The sequence below is a fragment of the Camelus bactrianus genome, chromosome 9, assembly GCF_048773025.1.
Source record: "Camelus bactrianus isolate YW-2024 breed Bactrian camel chromosome 9, ASM4877302v1, whole genome shotgun sequence".
Taxonomy (NCBI): domain Eukaryota; kingdom Metazoa; phylum Chordata; class Mammalia; order Artiodactyla; family Camelidae; genus Camelus; species Camelus bactrianus.
In genome coordinates this window covers 8,384,035-8,398,093 of record NC_133547.1, presented here as the reverse complement: position 1 = coordinate 8,398,093, position 14,059 = coordinate 8,384,035, and the positions used below count along the sequence as shown (strand labels likewise).

The following is a 14,059-nucleotide window of genomic DNA, read 5'->3' as shown; positions in this document are numbered from 1 at the left end:
TCAGGCCTAGGGCAGGAATAAGAAGCCAAGAAGAAGCGCTCCCCTGCCCCGCCCTCTGCCTGGGCCCACCCTCTCAGAGTTGGCCCTCGCGACGGAGCGCGTCTCCTCGTTGCCATGGAGACCGCTGGGCGGCGGGTGAGAAAGTGCGCAAAAGGGAGGGAGCGGTGGCTGGCGACCCGGCGCCGGCTGAGCGCCGCCGCTGGGACAGAGCTTGTGAGAAGAAAGAGGAGGAGAAAATCCAGAGAAGCCTAACGACCCGACTCTGCTGAAGCAAAAACAACCAGAATGAGCCAATAACCGTGCAAAGACCTCGCTAAGACCTTAACCGTCCCACGCCCCCGAGCATCTTTCTTTGTTCCTTCTTTCTCTCTCTCTCTTCCCTTCTCTCTCTCCCCCTTCCCTCTTTCCTTTCATATTTTTCTGGTTCCTTCTGGAGTTCAGTAAAATCACATGTCGTGAGTTAAACAAAATCACACTTGTTCATTTTTATACCTTATACTAAAGTTTACGGGTTTTGTTGTTGCTGTAATCTTTCTTTAATCGTTGCATTTCATTATAATCGGTCTCCTTTGAATCCAATGGATGCAATTCTATGCATAGAAAAACCACCCTGAAAGCGGCCCATAGCATGGAAAGGGTTAAGGATTCCTGGGCTCAAGGGTCATTAAGAGGGTAGAGGCCCCCCCCCCAGTAGTTTGGGATCACTAAGTCCTCTCTAAAATGATGACATTTGAGCAGAGGGAGATTGCCAAGAGAAGGCAGGGCAGAACTTTCTTGGCCTCAGGAACAACAAGTGCAAAGGCCCTGAGGTAGAAGTAAGCCTGGTGCGTTGCATGAACATCACGGAGGTAGGTGTGGCTGGGGTAGAGTGAGGAGGAGAGGAGGAGAGAAGGAAGTGGGGGAGATCTAGTAGGGTTTTGCGGGAGATGGTGAGGATTTAAAAAGAATAGAGACAGATCTGACTTAAGTGGCTGAGTTGGAGATGGATCACAGGTAGGGAGCAGGAAGCAGGGAGCCCAATGAGGAGGCATTTCCGTGGACCCAGATAAATCATGAGGGTGGCTGGACAGGCTGTGGCTCTTTAGGAGTTAAACGGTCTGGCACTTTAAGGTAGGAGCAGAAGACCAGCTGTATCTGCAGAGCCTGAAGTTTATTCCAGTACCTAAGATCTGGTTCAAATATCTGGCCCCCCACCTAGTTGCAATTTCAGACTAGCCTCAGTTTCCCCATCTATAAGAAGATGAAAGTGACAGCACCCACGCTACCATGTAGCTCTGAAGATTCATAACAGGCCTGCTCAGCACATCGCAGGACGCCTGTTTCCAAAGAAACCATCCGTGCAAGTTAACTCTTATTATTACTACAGCTGTTGTTGCTGCATATGGTCGCTGAGCTGACTGTCTTAGAGTTAGGTGGGAAGTTTTGCAAATCCCGGTCCCCACGTGCCAGGGATCCTGACCTACCATGTCTGTGGCTGAGTATGAGGACCTTTGGCTGAATTTAACTTATTTTCATTAACATTTTCTTCAGTCCAATGTTCTACCACTGAGCTATACCCCCTATTTTCATTAACATTTTTGGTTGCTAAAAATCTAAGCAATCCAAAAGGATACAGAGTGAAAAGTACATGTCTCTGCTCGCTCTGAGGGTCCCCAGTCCCCCTCCCCAGACACAGCCACTGTTGGCAGTGCCTGTACATGTGAGGAGTACATGTACACACACCTAGGCCCTTTGGCGCGCACACACACACACTCACACACATACTTACACACACACACACATAGGTCGGACTGTTTCAGATTCAAATTCAGGTTCTAATTCTTCCTGGACATGTGACCTTGAGCAAGTGACTTTACTTCTTCAGCTAGAATATAAGATCGATCATCATACTACCTCTCATGACGTTTTGCTGGGGATTTCATAAGTTCATTCACAGGAAGCACTTAGAATGGTGCCTAGGACACAGGAAGTGCTCCATGAAACGTGACTTTCCTCAGTCACTTCTGTTTTTCAGAGCTGCCTAGTATTTCACTCTAGGAACAGAGAGTACAGGTTAGTGTCCACTAAGTAACAATTAGGTTCATTCCTTCACTCAAAAATATTTCTGGAGCACCTACTGTGTGCCAAGAACCCGGCTGGGGCTGGGGCAAGGGCAAGAAGACCCATGTACCAAGTTCTCCACCGGCATGTCTGGGGATATAGGTTGGCATCGCTGATAGCAAAAGTCACGTGATTTTAAAATGGGCATATACAATGCCAGTGGCTTTCAAAGGGACTGCCCCATGAGCACGCCCACCGCCAGGGCCTGGCTGGAACCCGCGTGCTTGGGATGGTAGGTTGGGGGACCGCTGCCTTTCTCGCGGAAAGATGCTGACGTGGGCCTCAGCGGGGCGTTCCGCTTCGGAGCCCGGGCCCCCAGAGGCCAGGGCGCGGCCACACCCCGTGGGGGAGGGGAGCCAGGGCGCCCCGAAGGGAGTGGACAGCCCCCCTGTCAGTCTTCCCGAGTCCGGGAGTGTAAGATGAGAAGGGGAAAGGTGGGCCTCACCCCGGGGGGAAAGCGAGGAGGAACTTCCTGCCCGCGCGCGCTCCTCCTGAGTTAAGCGCAGGCAGGGAGGCGGGAGCCGCGTCAAGGTCAACCTGGACCCGGGTGGCAGCCTGCCTAGGGCGGGAGACCCTCCTGGGGAGCTGGGCTGCGGCCTCCAAGCGCTTCGGCCATATTGAACAGCCATAGCCGAGCCGTCTTTGTCTGTGAAGTCCTCTCCCAAGTTCCAGGCACGTCCCGCGCACCCCCAGTTGGAGCCAGGACACCACGTTTGCAGCTGGCGGTGGGCTTGGAACCTCAAGGCCGACTTCCCCCCGGATCACGTAAGCATCCTGGGAATTGATTCCCACCAGTCCTTGAGGGGAGCCGGACTTGATCCAGACCAGACTTGTTGCAGGCAGAGAAACTGGGAGGTGAGACTCTCTCGGCCGCGCTGCTGGGACCCCACCCCTAAACCCCCAGACTCAGGGCTACAAGGAATTTGGGCTCATTGCCCTCACCCCGGATTTCACCCTGGAGATCTTAAAGACCCTCGAGAAAAGCCATGTGGGGGGCTGGTTCCCCTGGGGTTTCCTCCCTTCTCCCGACTGCCTGATCCTCTGGAGTGTCCCGGATGTCTGCAAAGATGTGGATTTGGACGTCCTCGTGGAAGCCTTGAAGCCCGTGGGGACCTTTAAGAAGATCGGCAAGGTGTTCCGCAGGGAGGAGGACTCTACGGTGGGGATGCTGCAGATCGGGGAGGACGTGGACTATCTGCTCATCCCCCGCGAGGTCAGGCTGGCCGGAGGCGTCTGGAGGGTCATCTCCAAGCCTGCCACCAAGGAGGCAGAATTTCGGGAGCGGCTGACTCAGTTTCTGGAGGAAGAAGGCCGCACGCTGGAAGATGTGGCCCGCATCATTGAGAAGAACACCCCACACCCACCCCAGCCCCTCAAAAAACCCAAGGAGCCCCAAGGGAGGAGGAGAGTCCAGCAGATGGTGACCCCACCTCCCCGGCTGGTCGTGGGCACTTATGACAGCAGCAACGCCAGCGACAGTGAGTTCAGTGACTTCGAGACCTCCAAAGACAAGGGTGACAAGGGCCACAAAGGCGCGGGGCGGAGTAGGAAGGTGCGCAGAATGCCTGTCAGTTACCTGGGCAGCAAGTTCCTCGGGAGCGACCTGGAGAGCGAGGATGACGAGGAGCTGGTGGAGGCCTTCCTCCGGCGGGGGGAAAAGAAGCCCAGCGCGGCGCCCGCTCGCCGCCGGGTGAACCTGCCCGTGCCCATGTTTGAGGACAACCCGGGGCCCCAGCTGTCCAAAGCCGACAGGTGGCGGGAGTATGTCAGCCAGGTGTCCTGGGGGAAGCTGAAGCGGAGGGTGAAGGGCTGGGCACCGAGGTCCAGCTCAGGGGTGGGCGAGGCCCAGCAGGCCTCACTCAGGGTGGAGAGGGATGGGGCCTCGGTGCCAGGCAGCGCCAGCCTGGGGGATAATGTGGGCAGTGCAGGAGATGGGCGGGTGCCTGAGACCCCCCTAAGACGGTGGAGGCCCAAGATCAACTGGGCCTCATTCCGGCGTCGCAAGAGGGAGGAAGAAGCATCTAGAGCTCAGGAGGCAGACGCTGCAGGTGATCAGAGGGTGGAGGCTGCTGCCGATCCGAGGGCAGAGGCCATAGCTGTCCAGGGGGCAGAGGCCCCAGTTGTCCAGAGGGCAGAGGTTGTAGATAATCAGAGGGCAGAGGCCCCAGCTGTCCAGGGAGCAGAGGCTGTGTCTGATGGGGCAGAGGCTGTACCCGCTGGGGCAGAGGCCATCCCTGATCAGAGGGCAGAGGCTGCAAGTAATCAGAGGGCAGAGGCCCCAAGTGTTCAGGAAACTGAATCCTCAGCTGCCCGGAGGGCCACAGGGGCAACCCCAGGACCTCGGACCCGGAAACAGGTCAAGACAGTGAGGTTCCAGACCCCTGGCCGCTTTGCATGGTTTCGAAAGCGCCGGAGAGCCTTCTGGCACACTCCCCGGTTGCCTACCCTGCCCAAGAGAGTCCCCAGGGCAGGCGAGGCCAGGAGCTTCAGGGTCCTGAGGGCTGAGGCCAGAGCAGAAGCAGAGCAGGGAGAACAAGAAGCCCAGCTGTGAGGTGAGGGCAGGGGGGCCGCAGAGGACCCCGCCACCTGCCATGGTATTGGCCACTCAGGACGTGTCCCTAACTCTCCCGCACCTGGACAGAGATGCTCTTTCTGTCTCCACAGTTGAAAATGGAGAAAGAGCGAGGGCCAGGCAGAGCCCCTCACCTCTCCGCCTAACACCCTCCTTTTCTTGTTAAAATTTTCTCTCTCATGCATTGATTCTTTGAATACAGTCTCTTTATAGTAATCCAAGGAATGTAAAGAAAGAAACCCATGCAGTGGGGTTGCATCACCCATGATTTTAACTTCCTCAAATGCAACTCTAGGTGCTCAGCTTTAAAAGGAGAGAGAGGCAGGGGAGACATTCCTTCCTTTCCCCCTTATTCTTTGCCCCCTTTCTGGCACATGTACACTGTCTCCTTGAACTTAAAAACAGGGCGCAGGCCACCATGCAAATAAAAATGTTTGCAAACTTATGTCTTGGCTCTAGACTCATCAACTGAAGAATGCTCCAGGATGATTTTTGTCATGCCCTTGTGTCCTCTCCACTCCCACCTCCATGACAGTGACCTGGGTTTATGTCACTTTGCTTGCCATCCCCATCCCCCTGGGCTCTGCAGGCTCTGAGGGTCCAGGACCTGTAGTTTACACACCTCACACACTTTACCAGGTACATCTGGGAAATGTACCAGTGGAAAGAATCAAATGAGAAACTTGTCCCAAATGCAGGTTCTGGGGCCCTTCATGCTAGAGCTGTGAATTGTTGGTGGGATGTGTGGCCCAGGAATCTGTTTTGATCAAGCCCCACAAACATCTTCTGGGGCAGCATGGCTGCTGGACACATTGATAAAAAATCGTTGCAATAAGAACAGGCCAAAAAGGTAGGTTGCAGTGAGGTAGTGAGCAGTGTGCCGTAGCTGGTGCTTATAATCTGGAGAGACCCGGGTGCTACACGTGGAGGGAGCTGGGGGACATGTCTCTGTGTTGTCTTGCTCCCCGACCCACCCTCATGGGTGGAAAAGCAGCAGCCTCGCTACACGCAGGAGAAAAAGGGAATTCATGGAGGGAGGTCTGAAGGCCAGCTGGGTCCTCCTGAATAGAGCTGCAGTCCTGGCCTGAGTTTCTTTGATCTGATTCACTAAGTCTGTAAGTCTGAGAGTATGAATTCCTACGAAGTTCCCAGGAGATGAGGATGCAGCTGGTATCGGGACCTTACTTTGAGAATTGCTGCTCGACAGGAAAGTCCACTTTCTGCAGCCTGGAATTCAAAAAGATAGGCGGAACTTCGGAGCTTCGAGGCAGTGGGCCAGTGCCCCCACGCACCATTAGGGCTCAAGAAGGGCCATCGGGTGAATGATTTTAACCAACGGTTCCGGAGCGCCTCCTGGTGGGGACCGTGCTAGCACCCTGAGAGCCACCGCTGGCGCGCTTTTAACCGGCGGTTTTGGAGCGCCACCTGGTGGGAAAGTGGAGTACGGCAGCTCGCCTGAGTTGCTACCTCCCCAGGCCTAGAATGTGGGGGTGCGGAGCCTTCTGGGCACCCCGCTCTGGGGAACCCGAAGAGGGAAAGTGGGGTCCTCTTCTGTTCCTGGAGCCTGGCTTCTCCCTCTGGGCTATTGTAGGACCAGGTCACAGCCCTGGGAGTCTCGGAGAGCCCGGTCTCAGTTTGATCTGGTCCAGGGGCAGGACAGGTTCCTCCTCGAGGTCCAAGCCGGGGGCAGCCCTTGCTTGTCTGCACGCCGCGAACCCCCACCTTCGACCCCAGTTGCCTCTGTACCTCACAGTCTAAACTCCAGTCACGTGGAATCCAATTAGACAGCCACCCACACAAAGGCATGTGGACTGTTTTGAAGACACCGTCTCCCCTACGCTCAGCAGGGAATCCTGACACCGGAGGGGTCGGGGGTTACACGTGAATAAACTACAATCACCCGATTGCCACAGCCCTGGCTCGGGGCTTTTACACCCGCTGCTCCTGCCTTCTGAGTGCGCTTCCCTTTGGCATCCGCAGGCCTCACTCACATTCTTCCGGTCTCTGATCAGAGGCCACTTCTCAGTGAGGGCTTCTCTGAACAACCTTATGACTGCAAATCCTCTCCTGCTCCTCCTTCTCATGCCTCTGCCCTCCAAACTTTTCTGCCCTGCAGTCACCACTGCACAGGGCGGTAACTTGTACTTGTCTGGGAAGTTTATGATCTGTCCCCCAGGTGATGCTCTCCCAGAATAAGCTCTTACCCGTCCCGCTACCAGAAGCAGCCGCGGCCCCAGGGCCTGGATACGCATCCTTTGTGGCCCGCTCGGCTTCCTCCGGCCTTTCTCGGGGTGCCGCCCTCTTTCCACATACCCACCCCCGAGGCCCCCGAGGCCGCTCATCTTCTCCGTCCTCGTCGGGGCCCGCGGCAGCTCCCGGGCTTCTCGCATTGGGACCAACCCGCTGCTGCGGGGCCTTTGCGGGGTCCGCCTGCCGCGCGGTCCAGGCAACATCTTGGCGCCTTGACGTGCGAGGACGGCGGGAAACGCTCCTCCCCGCGCCTCCTTTGGCTCCGCTCCCACCCGGGCGTAGCGTTCTAGCACCTTCCTCGCATCTCGGGTGGGGTTGCCACGCCCGCGCGATTCATTCAGTCCGTCAGTCATTCAGCAACTAGAACCTGCGCAGCCACGTGAGCGGGCGCTGTGCCGGCGCTGGGGACGCAGGGGACCCGACGGACCCCGGGAGCCGCCCTGGCCGCAGCGCGGAACCTGAACCGCTCTGCTGTCCGTCCCCCCTCGTGTCCCTCCCCTCCCTTCTCCTCCCCCTCCCCTCCCCCCTCGCTCCCTCCATCACCGCGGAGGACCCTCGGCCTCAGCCGCCGTCCCTGTGCAGCCGCGCTGCCGCCGCGGCTGGCGCATGGGCACTGGTAGCATTTGAAAGCGGGCGGAGAGGACGCTATCTGGAGGCTGTTACGGTTGTGGTGGCAGCAGCACCGACGTGGCACAGGGGCTCCTGGGTCCCTCCTCAGACAAATGGGCTCCTATCATGGAGCCTGGGCAGCGGCAGCGCAGCAACCTGGGCTTGGGCAGCAGCACTTCCCCGGGGCGGGAGCCGCGGCTGCCTTCCTGTCTTTGGACAACCCGACCTTTTCCTTTTTGCATTTTGCCTGCAATACCCGTGTCACCAATGCCCTCTATTAATCCCCCTGACAGTCAGTGAGATGTTTAGAAACAAGTAAGAGTGACAGGTGGCAATCGGAGCTCTGAAAAAAAGTGGGGATGTGAGGGCAGGGTTAGGTTTTCAATAGAGTGGTCAGGAAGCCCTCCCTACGAATGTGATATTTGAAGAAAGACCCACACGAAGCGAAGGACAGAGATGTGCAAATATCCTGGGGAAGGGCACTCCTGGCAGCGGGAACAGCTAGTGCAACGGCCCTGAGGAAGGACTATGCTTGGTGGTGTGTTCCCTGAACATCACAGAAACCTGGGTGGCTGAAGCCACATGAGAGTGGTGGGCAATAAGGCAGAGAGGGGACACGAGAACAGAGTGAGTAGACCAGTGCTATCCAAGAGAAGTTTCTGTGATGAAGGAAATGTCCTGTACTTGCACCAGTAAGGCAACCAAGGGCCACGTGTGACTCTTAAGCACCTGTAACGTGGCTGGAACGACTGTAGAAATGGATGTTCAATGTTATTTAACTTTAGTTACATTTCAATTTAAATTGTCCCGGTTGGCCATTAGTTACCCTATTGGACAGAGCAAGTCTAACCACTATAAGGACTTTGGCTTTCCTATTAGTGACATAGGAAGCCATTAGAGAGCTTGAAGAAGGGAGTGATTGGCTGGGACTTAACTTCTTAGTCAAACCAAGTCATAAGACCAGCCCAGATTCAAGCAGAGGAGAAAGAGACTCCACCTCTTGCTGGGAGAAGTACCAGGCACAGACAGGGAGGGGAAGAATTGATGGCCACTTTGGAGACAGTTCTCCACGGTGCGCCCTCTGGCGGCGGCTGGCAGAAAAGCGACCGGAGGCCGGTTGATCCGCTCCAGAATCCACACAACTTTCTCTGCCCTCAGACCCCAGAGTGAGCTCCGATGTGGGCTGGACACTCTCCAGATCATTGTTTATCTGGAACGTCGCAGCCACCCCTCGCTGTCACCAAACAGAAAAACAACAGAACACAGACGCGGAGAGGAGAGAGCTTGCTTGGCTATCCCAGGACAGCGACAGGTTGAGGATGGTCTCTGTCCCCTTTGGGGAGGGAAGTCCCAGGACGGGAGGGGTTGACAAGAAATGTAGAGCCAGTGCGGTAGGGAGAGGGGTATTTTGCAGCGGGGCTACCTGGGCTTGCTCCCAACCGCTCGTCACTCCACCCCACCCATGTGTTGCCCCTTACTGCTTTGGGCTGCTTACTAATTTCTCTGTACCTCCATTTACTTCCCTGAAAATGGAGATCATTAGCGTCATCAGGAAGATTGAGAGAGGCTGTGGCGTACTCGTGCCCAGCGAACCCCCCGCAGCACTCAGCAAGTCCTACTGAGGTTATTAATCAGCAGCCGGATCACTTCCAAATCACCCACACCTGAACATGACCGCGCCTCAGGCCCCTAGTGATCTGCCCCAGCTCAACCCGGCAGCTCCCCTGGTTCTCACTCCTCCACACTCACTTTCCCTCTTCCCCACCACCAGAGTTTGGGGGGACAGCAAGGAAGGGGTCTGGTCACAGACTCCAGAGTCACATGGACGTGACTTATGGCAAGCCACTGTAATTGAAAAAAAAATCTGACTCCACATTAGATCTGTTCCTTTGACTTTACCCCTGTGCTCTGTTTCCCATTGAGTCAAGCTGGTTCTGCACCTTTTGTAAAAGGATATTGCCTATAGCCTGAAATACACAGGATTGCCCATTCTCAAGGCTCTGATCTTTAAGGGTATAACACTTTTCCATTCATATAATGATAAAACGTTGCAGAATAGAAAATAATATTTGTCTTGTTGGAGGTTTTCGGGAACACCATGAACTGATTTATGTGGACGGTTACAAGAACAAAGGATCCCGACACCAAGAAGTTTGCAAAAACCAAATCCTTCCCCTTTGTAGTACAAAGGAAGCCTGAATTCCGACTGGAGGAAGACGGTTCTCCAGAATGTTAGTCTGTCATCTTCTGTCTGCTGGCTTTCTGAATAAAGTTGTATTCCTTGCCACAACACCTCGTCTCCCGATTTATTGGCCTGTCGTGCAGCGAGCAGAACGAGTTTGGACTCAGTAACACCACCTCCCCTGAGTTCAGATTCCAGCTCTGTGTGACCCTGAGCAAGTCACCTACCCTCTCTGAATCTGTTTCCCCATCTGTAAAATGTGCACAAGTGTCTAAACTTAAGTTTAAACAGAGACCATGTAGCAAGAGATATACAAATCATAGTCATTGTCGTTCTTGCTGTCAGTATTGAACCCCAACTCCCCAGCTTTAGAGCTGAATCAACCTGAGCAAGTTATTTTGTCCCGCGCACCTGAGCGCCTAGGAAGCGCCTTCACAAGTGCGTCTTTAAGTAGCGGTCCTGGCGCGCCCCCTGGTGGTCAACGTGGGCGCCACAGCTTGCGCCACCCCGCACCCGCTCCAGGTCACCGCAGCGCCACAGAAATTCGATTACTGTACACAGAACACCCACTCTTCCTTCCCCACCCCGTTCTGGTACATCACTGAGAGGGGGGAGAATTTTAAGGGAGGGGGGTCCCAGGGAATCAGATCGCTCTCCCCCCTGGGACTGAAGAGGATGGTGCTGGAGGTTTGCTAGGTTCAAGGTGAGAATGGCATGAGGCTCCTGTCAGCCTGTGTCACAATCACACTAACACACGCTAACTCACACACAACCAGACTCACACGGAAACCTACACACTCACCAAACACTTGCACATGCTCACACACTCACACAGACTGACATTTGACACACACGTGGGCTGAGCCATTCTAGTCCCACCTACACACGCAAACACAATTTGTACATGTCCAGAGACATGCACAGAATCCATTCATCGACCCCCTGAGGCTCACCCACAGAGACATACACCCCAGACATGCGTCCAGAGACCCAGTGACCCTCACTCTTCTACCACTCCATCTCCACTGTGGGAGCCAATAGGTTGCTTCTGCCCTTGCAGGGACATAGCCCACACAACGTGACCCTCCAAATTCTCCTTCAGGCCCACCAGGGCCAACCCAAACCTACCCTGGGGTGCAGGGATCTTGGACCCCATGGGCTGAAGAGGTGCCAACACCAACCCGAGCTCTCTGTGGGGACACTGGCCTGAAGACCTGGACCAGGTCCCTAGGTGCGGGTCTGGGAACCCCCATCAGATTACTAGACTGGAGACGACTTCGAGGGCGAGAGGGGGACTCCTCCCTCAAACTAGGAACAGGGTGAGGCCTGGGCCCTGGAGCCTCCCTCCTTCTTTCCCCATGCCAGCCCCTGATCCAGCCCCAAACCCGCCCTTCCCATCCATCTTCCACGTAACATCACAAACTTGACCCTATTCTACTCTAGACCTCTCTATGGCTCCCCAGTGCCCTCAGGAGAAAGCACAGGCTCCTCACCTTGGCCTACGATGCCCTACGTACTTCAGTCCTGCCATTCTCCTGAGTCTCTTTCTAGCCTAAACCCTCTGGCTCCTTTGTTAAGCTCTACTCAGGAGGGGTTCTGGTGCCCCACTCCCTCTCCATCCGTTTGTGAACCTCAGGAGGGCAGGGCCTGGGCTGTCTCAGTCATCCCTGGGTCTCCAGCTAGGCGGAAGCAGGTTCTGGGGGAACGTGTGTGGAAGCAAGAAAGGAAAGATGGCAAGGAGAAAGAGGGGAGGGAGGGAGGAGAGATGTTTAAATTTTAAACCTCTAGTCCATCTTTCTTCCCTGAGCCATGTCTTCCCTGAGCTCCCCACTAGAGGGAGCTCCATAAAACCGCTAATGCAGCACCCAGCCTGCGCTACATACCAAAAAAAAAAAAAAAAAAAAAATTTATGAGGGTTAGATAATAGCTTAAGTGGTAAAGCGTGTGCTTAGCGTGCACGAGGTCCTGGATTCAATCCCCAGTACCCTCATCAAAAAACTAAATAAAGAAAGAAACCTAATTACCTCCAACCTGCAAAAACAATGTTTTAAGCATTATGGTAATGAAGAGGATTAATACCAATAACGGCTACTTAAAGCCCTACTGCACCCCCCACAAGGACGTGTGCTAAACCTTCCGCGTGCCTAACTCAACACAGCTCGAAGTATCTTACAAAGGAAGAAGGTGAGGCTCAGAGATGTTTTACTTTCCCAGTGTCACACAGCACCTAAACTGCAAAGAAGCTTCCAGCTCTGGCCTTGGTGACCCAACAGCCTTTCTGCTCCTTAGCCACATCCCTAGTGTGACCAGCTCACAACTCCCCGTGGGCCTGTCTCTGCCACTTTCCCCACTCCGTCACACTTTCCTCACTCCCCGCAGCTCTTCAGGTGTCCTGTCCTCCAGGACACCATCCAGCCACAAGGGTCTTTGTACACCACCCCCCTTAAGAGCAATTCTTCCCTTTCCCTTCTGCACAGAGGGTCACTTTCTCCCTTCAGAATCAGTTCAGTGTCGCCTGTTTCAGGAAGCTGGCCCCGATCTAGAATCAGCTCCACCTCCTCTAACCCACCTTCCCTGAGAGCCCAGGCCTTTCCCTCCTAGCACTCACTTCTGTATGTGATCATGGAGGCTCTGAGCTCCAAGAGGCACAGCCTGCCTCAGTGTTTACTGTTCCCAGCGACTTAACACAGGTGGATCCCAGAAAGACACTAGAGAAGCACTGAATGAATGAATGAATGAATGAATGAAGTCTCTCAGCAGGAACGACTTCAGTGAGCATGTGAATGGGTGAGTGCTCTTCCCCCAACCAGGGTTCCAGAGGTTCTCCAACAAACACCCTCAGCCAGGAAAGGGTCACATACTCCCTTTCAGACCCTCCATAATCCAGGTACAGTGAGTCTCACTACTGCTCTTCACTCCCTTGGGACAGAGTCTCCTGCTTTCCAGCCTGGCATCCACCTCCCATCTCCTAAGAGTCACCTCCATTTCTCTTTGTGGAATCTCCTCCTTCACCTCCCTCCAGGTGGCTCATTTGGGAATCACTAACCCTTATCCACCCAAGCCTGACCAATCAGAGCACTCACTCTCTCTCCAGTCACTGTGATGGGTGCAGGGGCAGGCACATGACTCAGCTGATCCAATGGGAGTTGGCCCTGAGTCTTTGGCTGAATAAACAGATGAAGGGGCCCTGGAACGAGCCATACCTGAAGCTAATTCAGCCTTAAGTTTATAATGAGTCAATGAATTCCCTTGTCTGCTTAATCCAGGATAACTTGAGCTTCTGCACAAAGGATCCTATGGAATCTGCCTCCCCCCAGCATTCTCCAAGCCTTCCCCCCCAAGAAGAAGGGGTACAGGGAGCCTCTAAGTGCCCTGCCAGACAGTACCTCTGGCTCCAAAGGCTAGGGCAGGATTTGAGGGGACAAGGAAAAGCTCTTCCTGGTTTTTCAGACCTGGCACCAGCACTTGCCATAGGTTCCTGAGGCTTTTTGCCTCATTCTTGGTCCTTGAGTGAGTGGCACCTAGTTCCCTGTATGAGGCCTGCCTCCCTGAGTCACAAAAGCAGCCAGAGAACCAAGACACACATTCTCGTTTTCACTGGGCTCCTTAGAACAAATGCTCAGACCCTGGAAACGGCCTAAAAGCAGTTACCATGGAAACAGCGGCAGCCAGTGGTGGAGGGAGGGATGCCAGCGCCCAGGAGCCTAAGTGCTGCCTACTCTGATGTTGGTGCAGAAAAGCCAGCAGGATGAAGGCGGAGAGGGTGTGGGTCACACTTGGATGGAGCAGGAGGGAGAGCAGTGACTCCTCACCCAGGAGGTCCAGATGGGTGCAGTGGGCTGGCCGTGGATGACGGAGGCAGACAATGCAGTAACTATAAGCCAAGGAACGCCAAGTTCACCACCAGAAGCTGGAAGAGGCCCGGGAGGATTCCCTTACAGGTTTCAGAGGGACCATGGCCCTGCCAACACCTTAATTTTCGACATCTAGCCTCCAAAATCATGAGATAATACATTTCTGTAGTTCCGAGTCACCCAGTTTGTGGTATTTTGTTACAAGAGCTGTAGAAAATGAATACAATGAGGAAAAGAGGGATGCCAGAGAGAGACAGAGAGGGAGGAAACATGACGTGGAACTAGAGGTCAGAGAGAGACTGGAAGATGCTATGTGGCTGGCTTTGCAGATGGGGGAGAGACCACGAGCCAAGGAAGGCAAGAGGCTTCCAGAAGCTGGAAAAGGTTAGGAAATGCATTCTCTCCAGAACTTCCAGAAGGAGCACAGACCTGCCCACACCTTCTTTGAGCCCTGTGCACCTCGTGTCAACCGCCTCTGCTCCAAAACTGTCG

The 14,059-nt window shown here is 54.6% G+C and overlaps 1 protein-coding gene across 1 annotated transcript; it reads left to right on the top strand.

The window, feature by feature from the left end:
- Positions 1-2,317: 2,317 nt before the first annotated feature.
- CCDC8 (coiled-coil domain containing 8) lies at positions 2,318-5,117 on the top strand. The gene has a single exon (XM_010946847.3). The coding sequence runs from the start codon at positions 3,266-3,268 to the stop codon at positions 4,649-4,651; it is 1,386 nt and encodes a 461-aa protein (XP_010945149.1). The 5' UTR covers positions 2,318-3,265; the 3' UTR covers positions 4,652-5,117.
- The last annotated feature ends 8,942 nt before the right edge of the window (positions 5,118-14,059 follow it).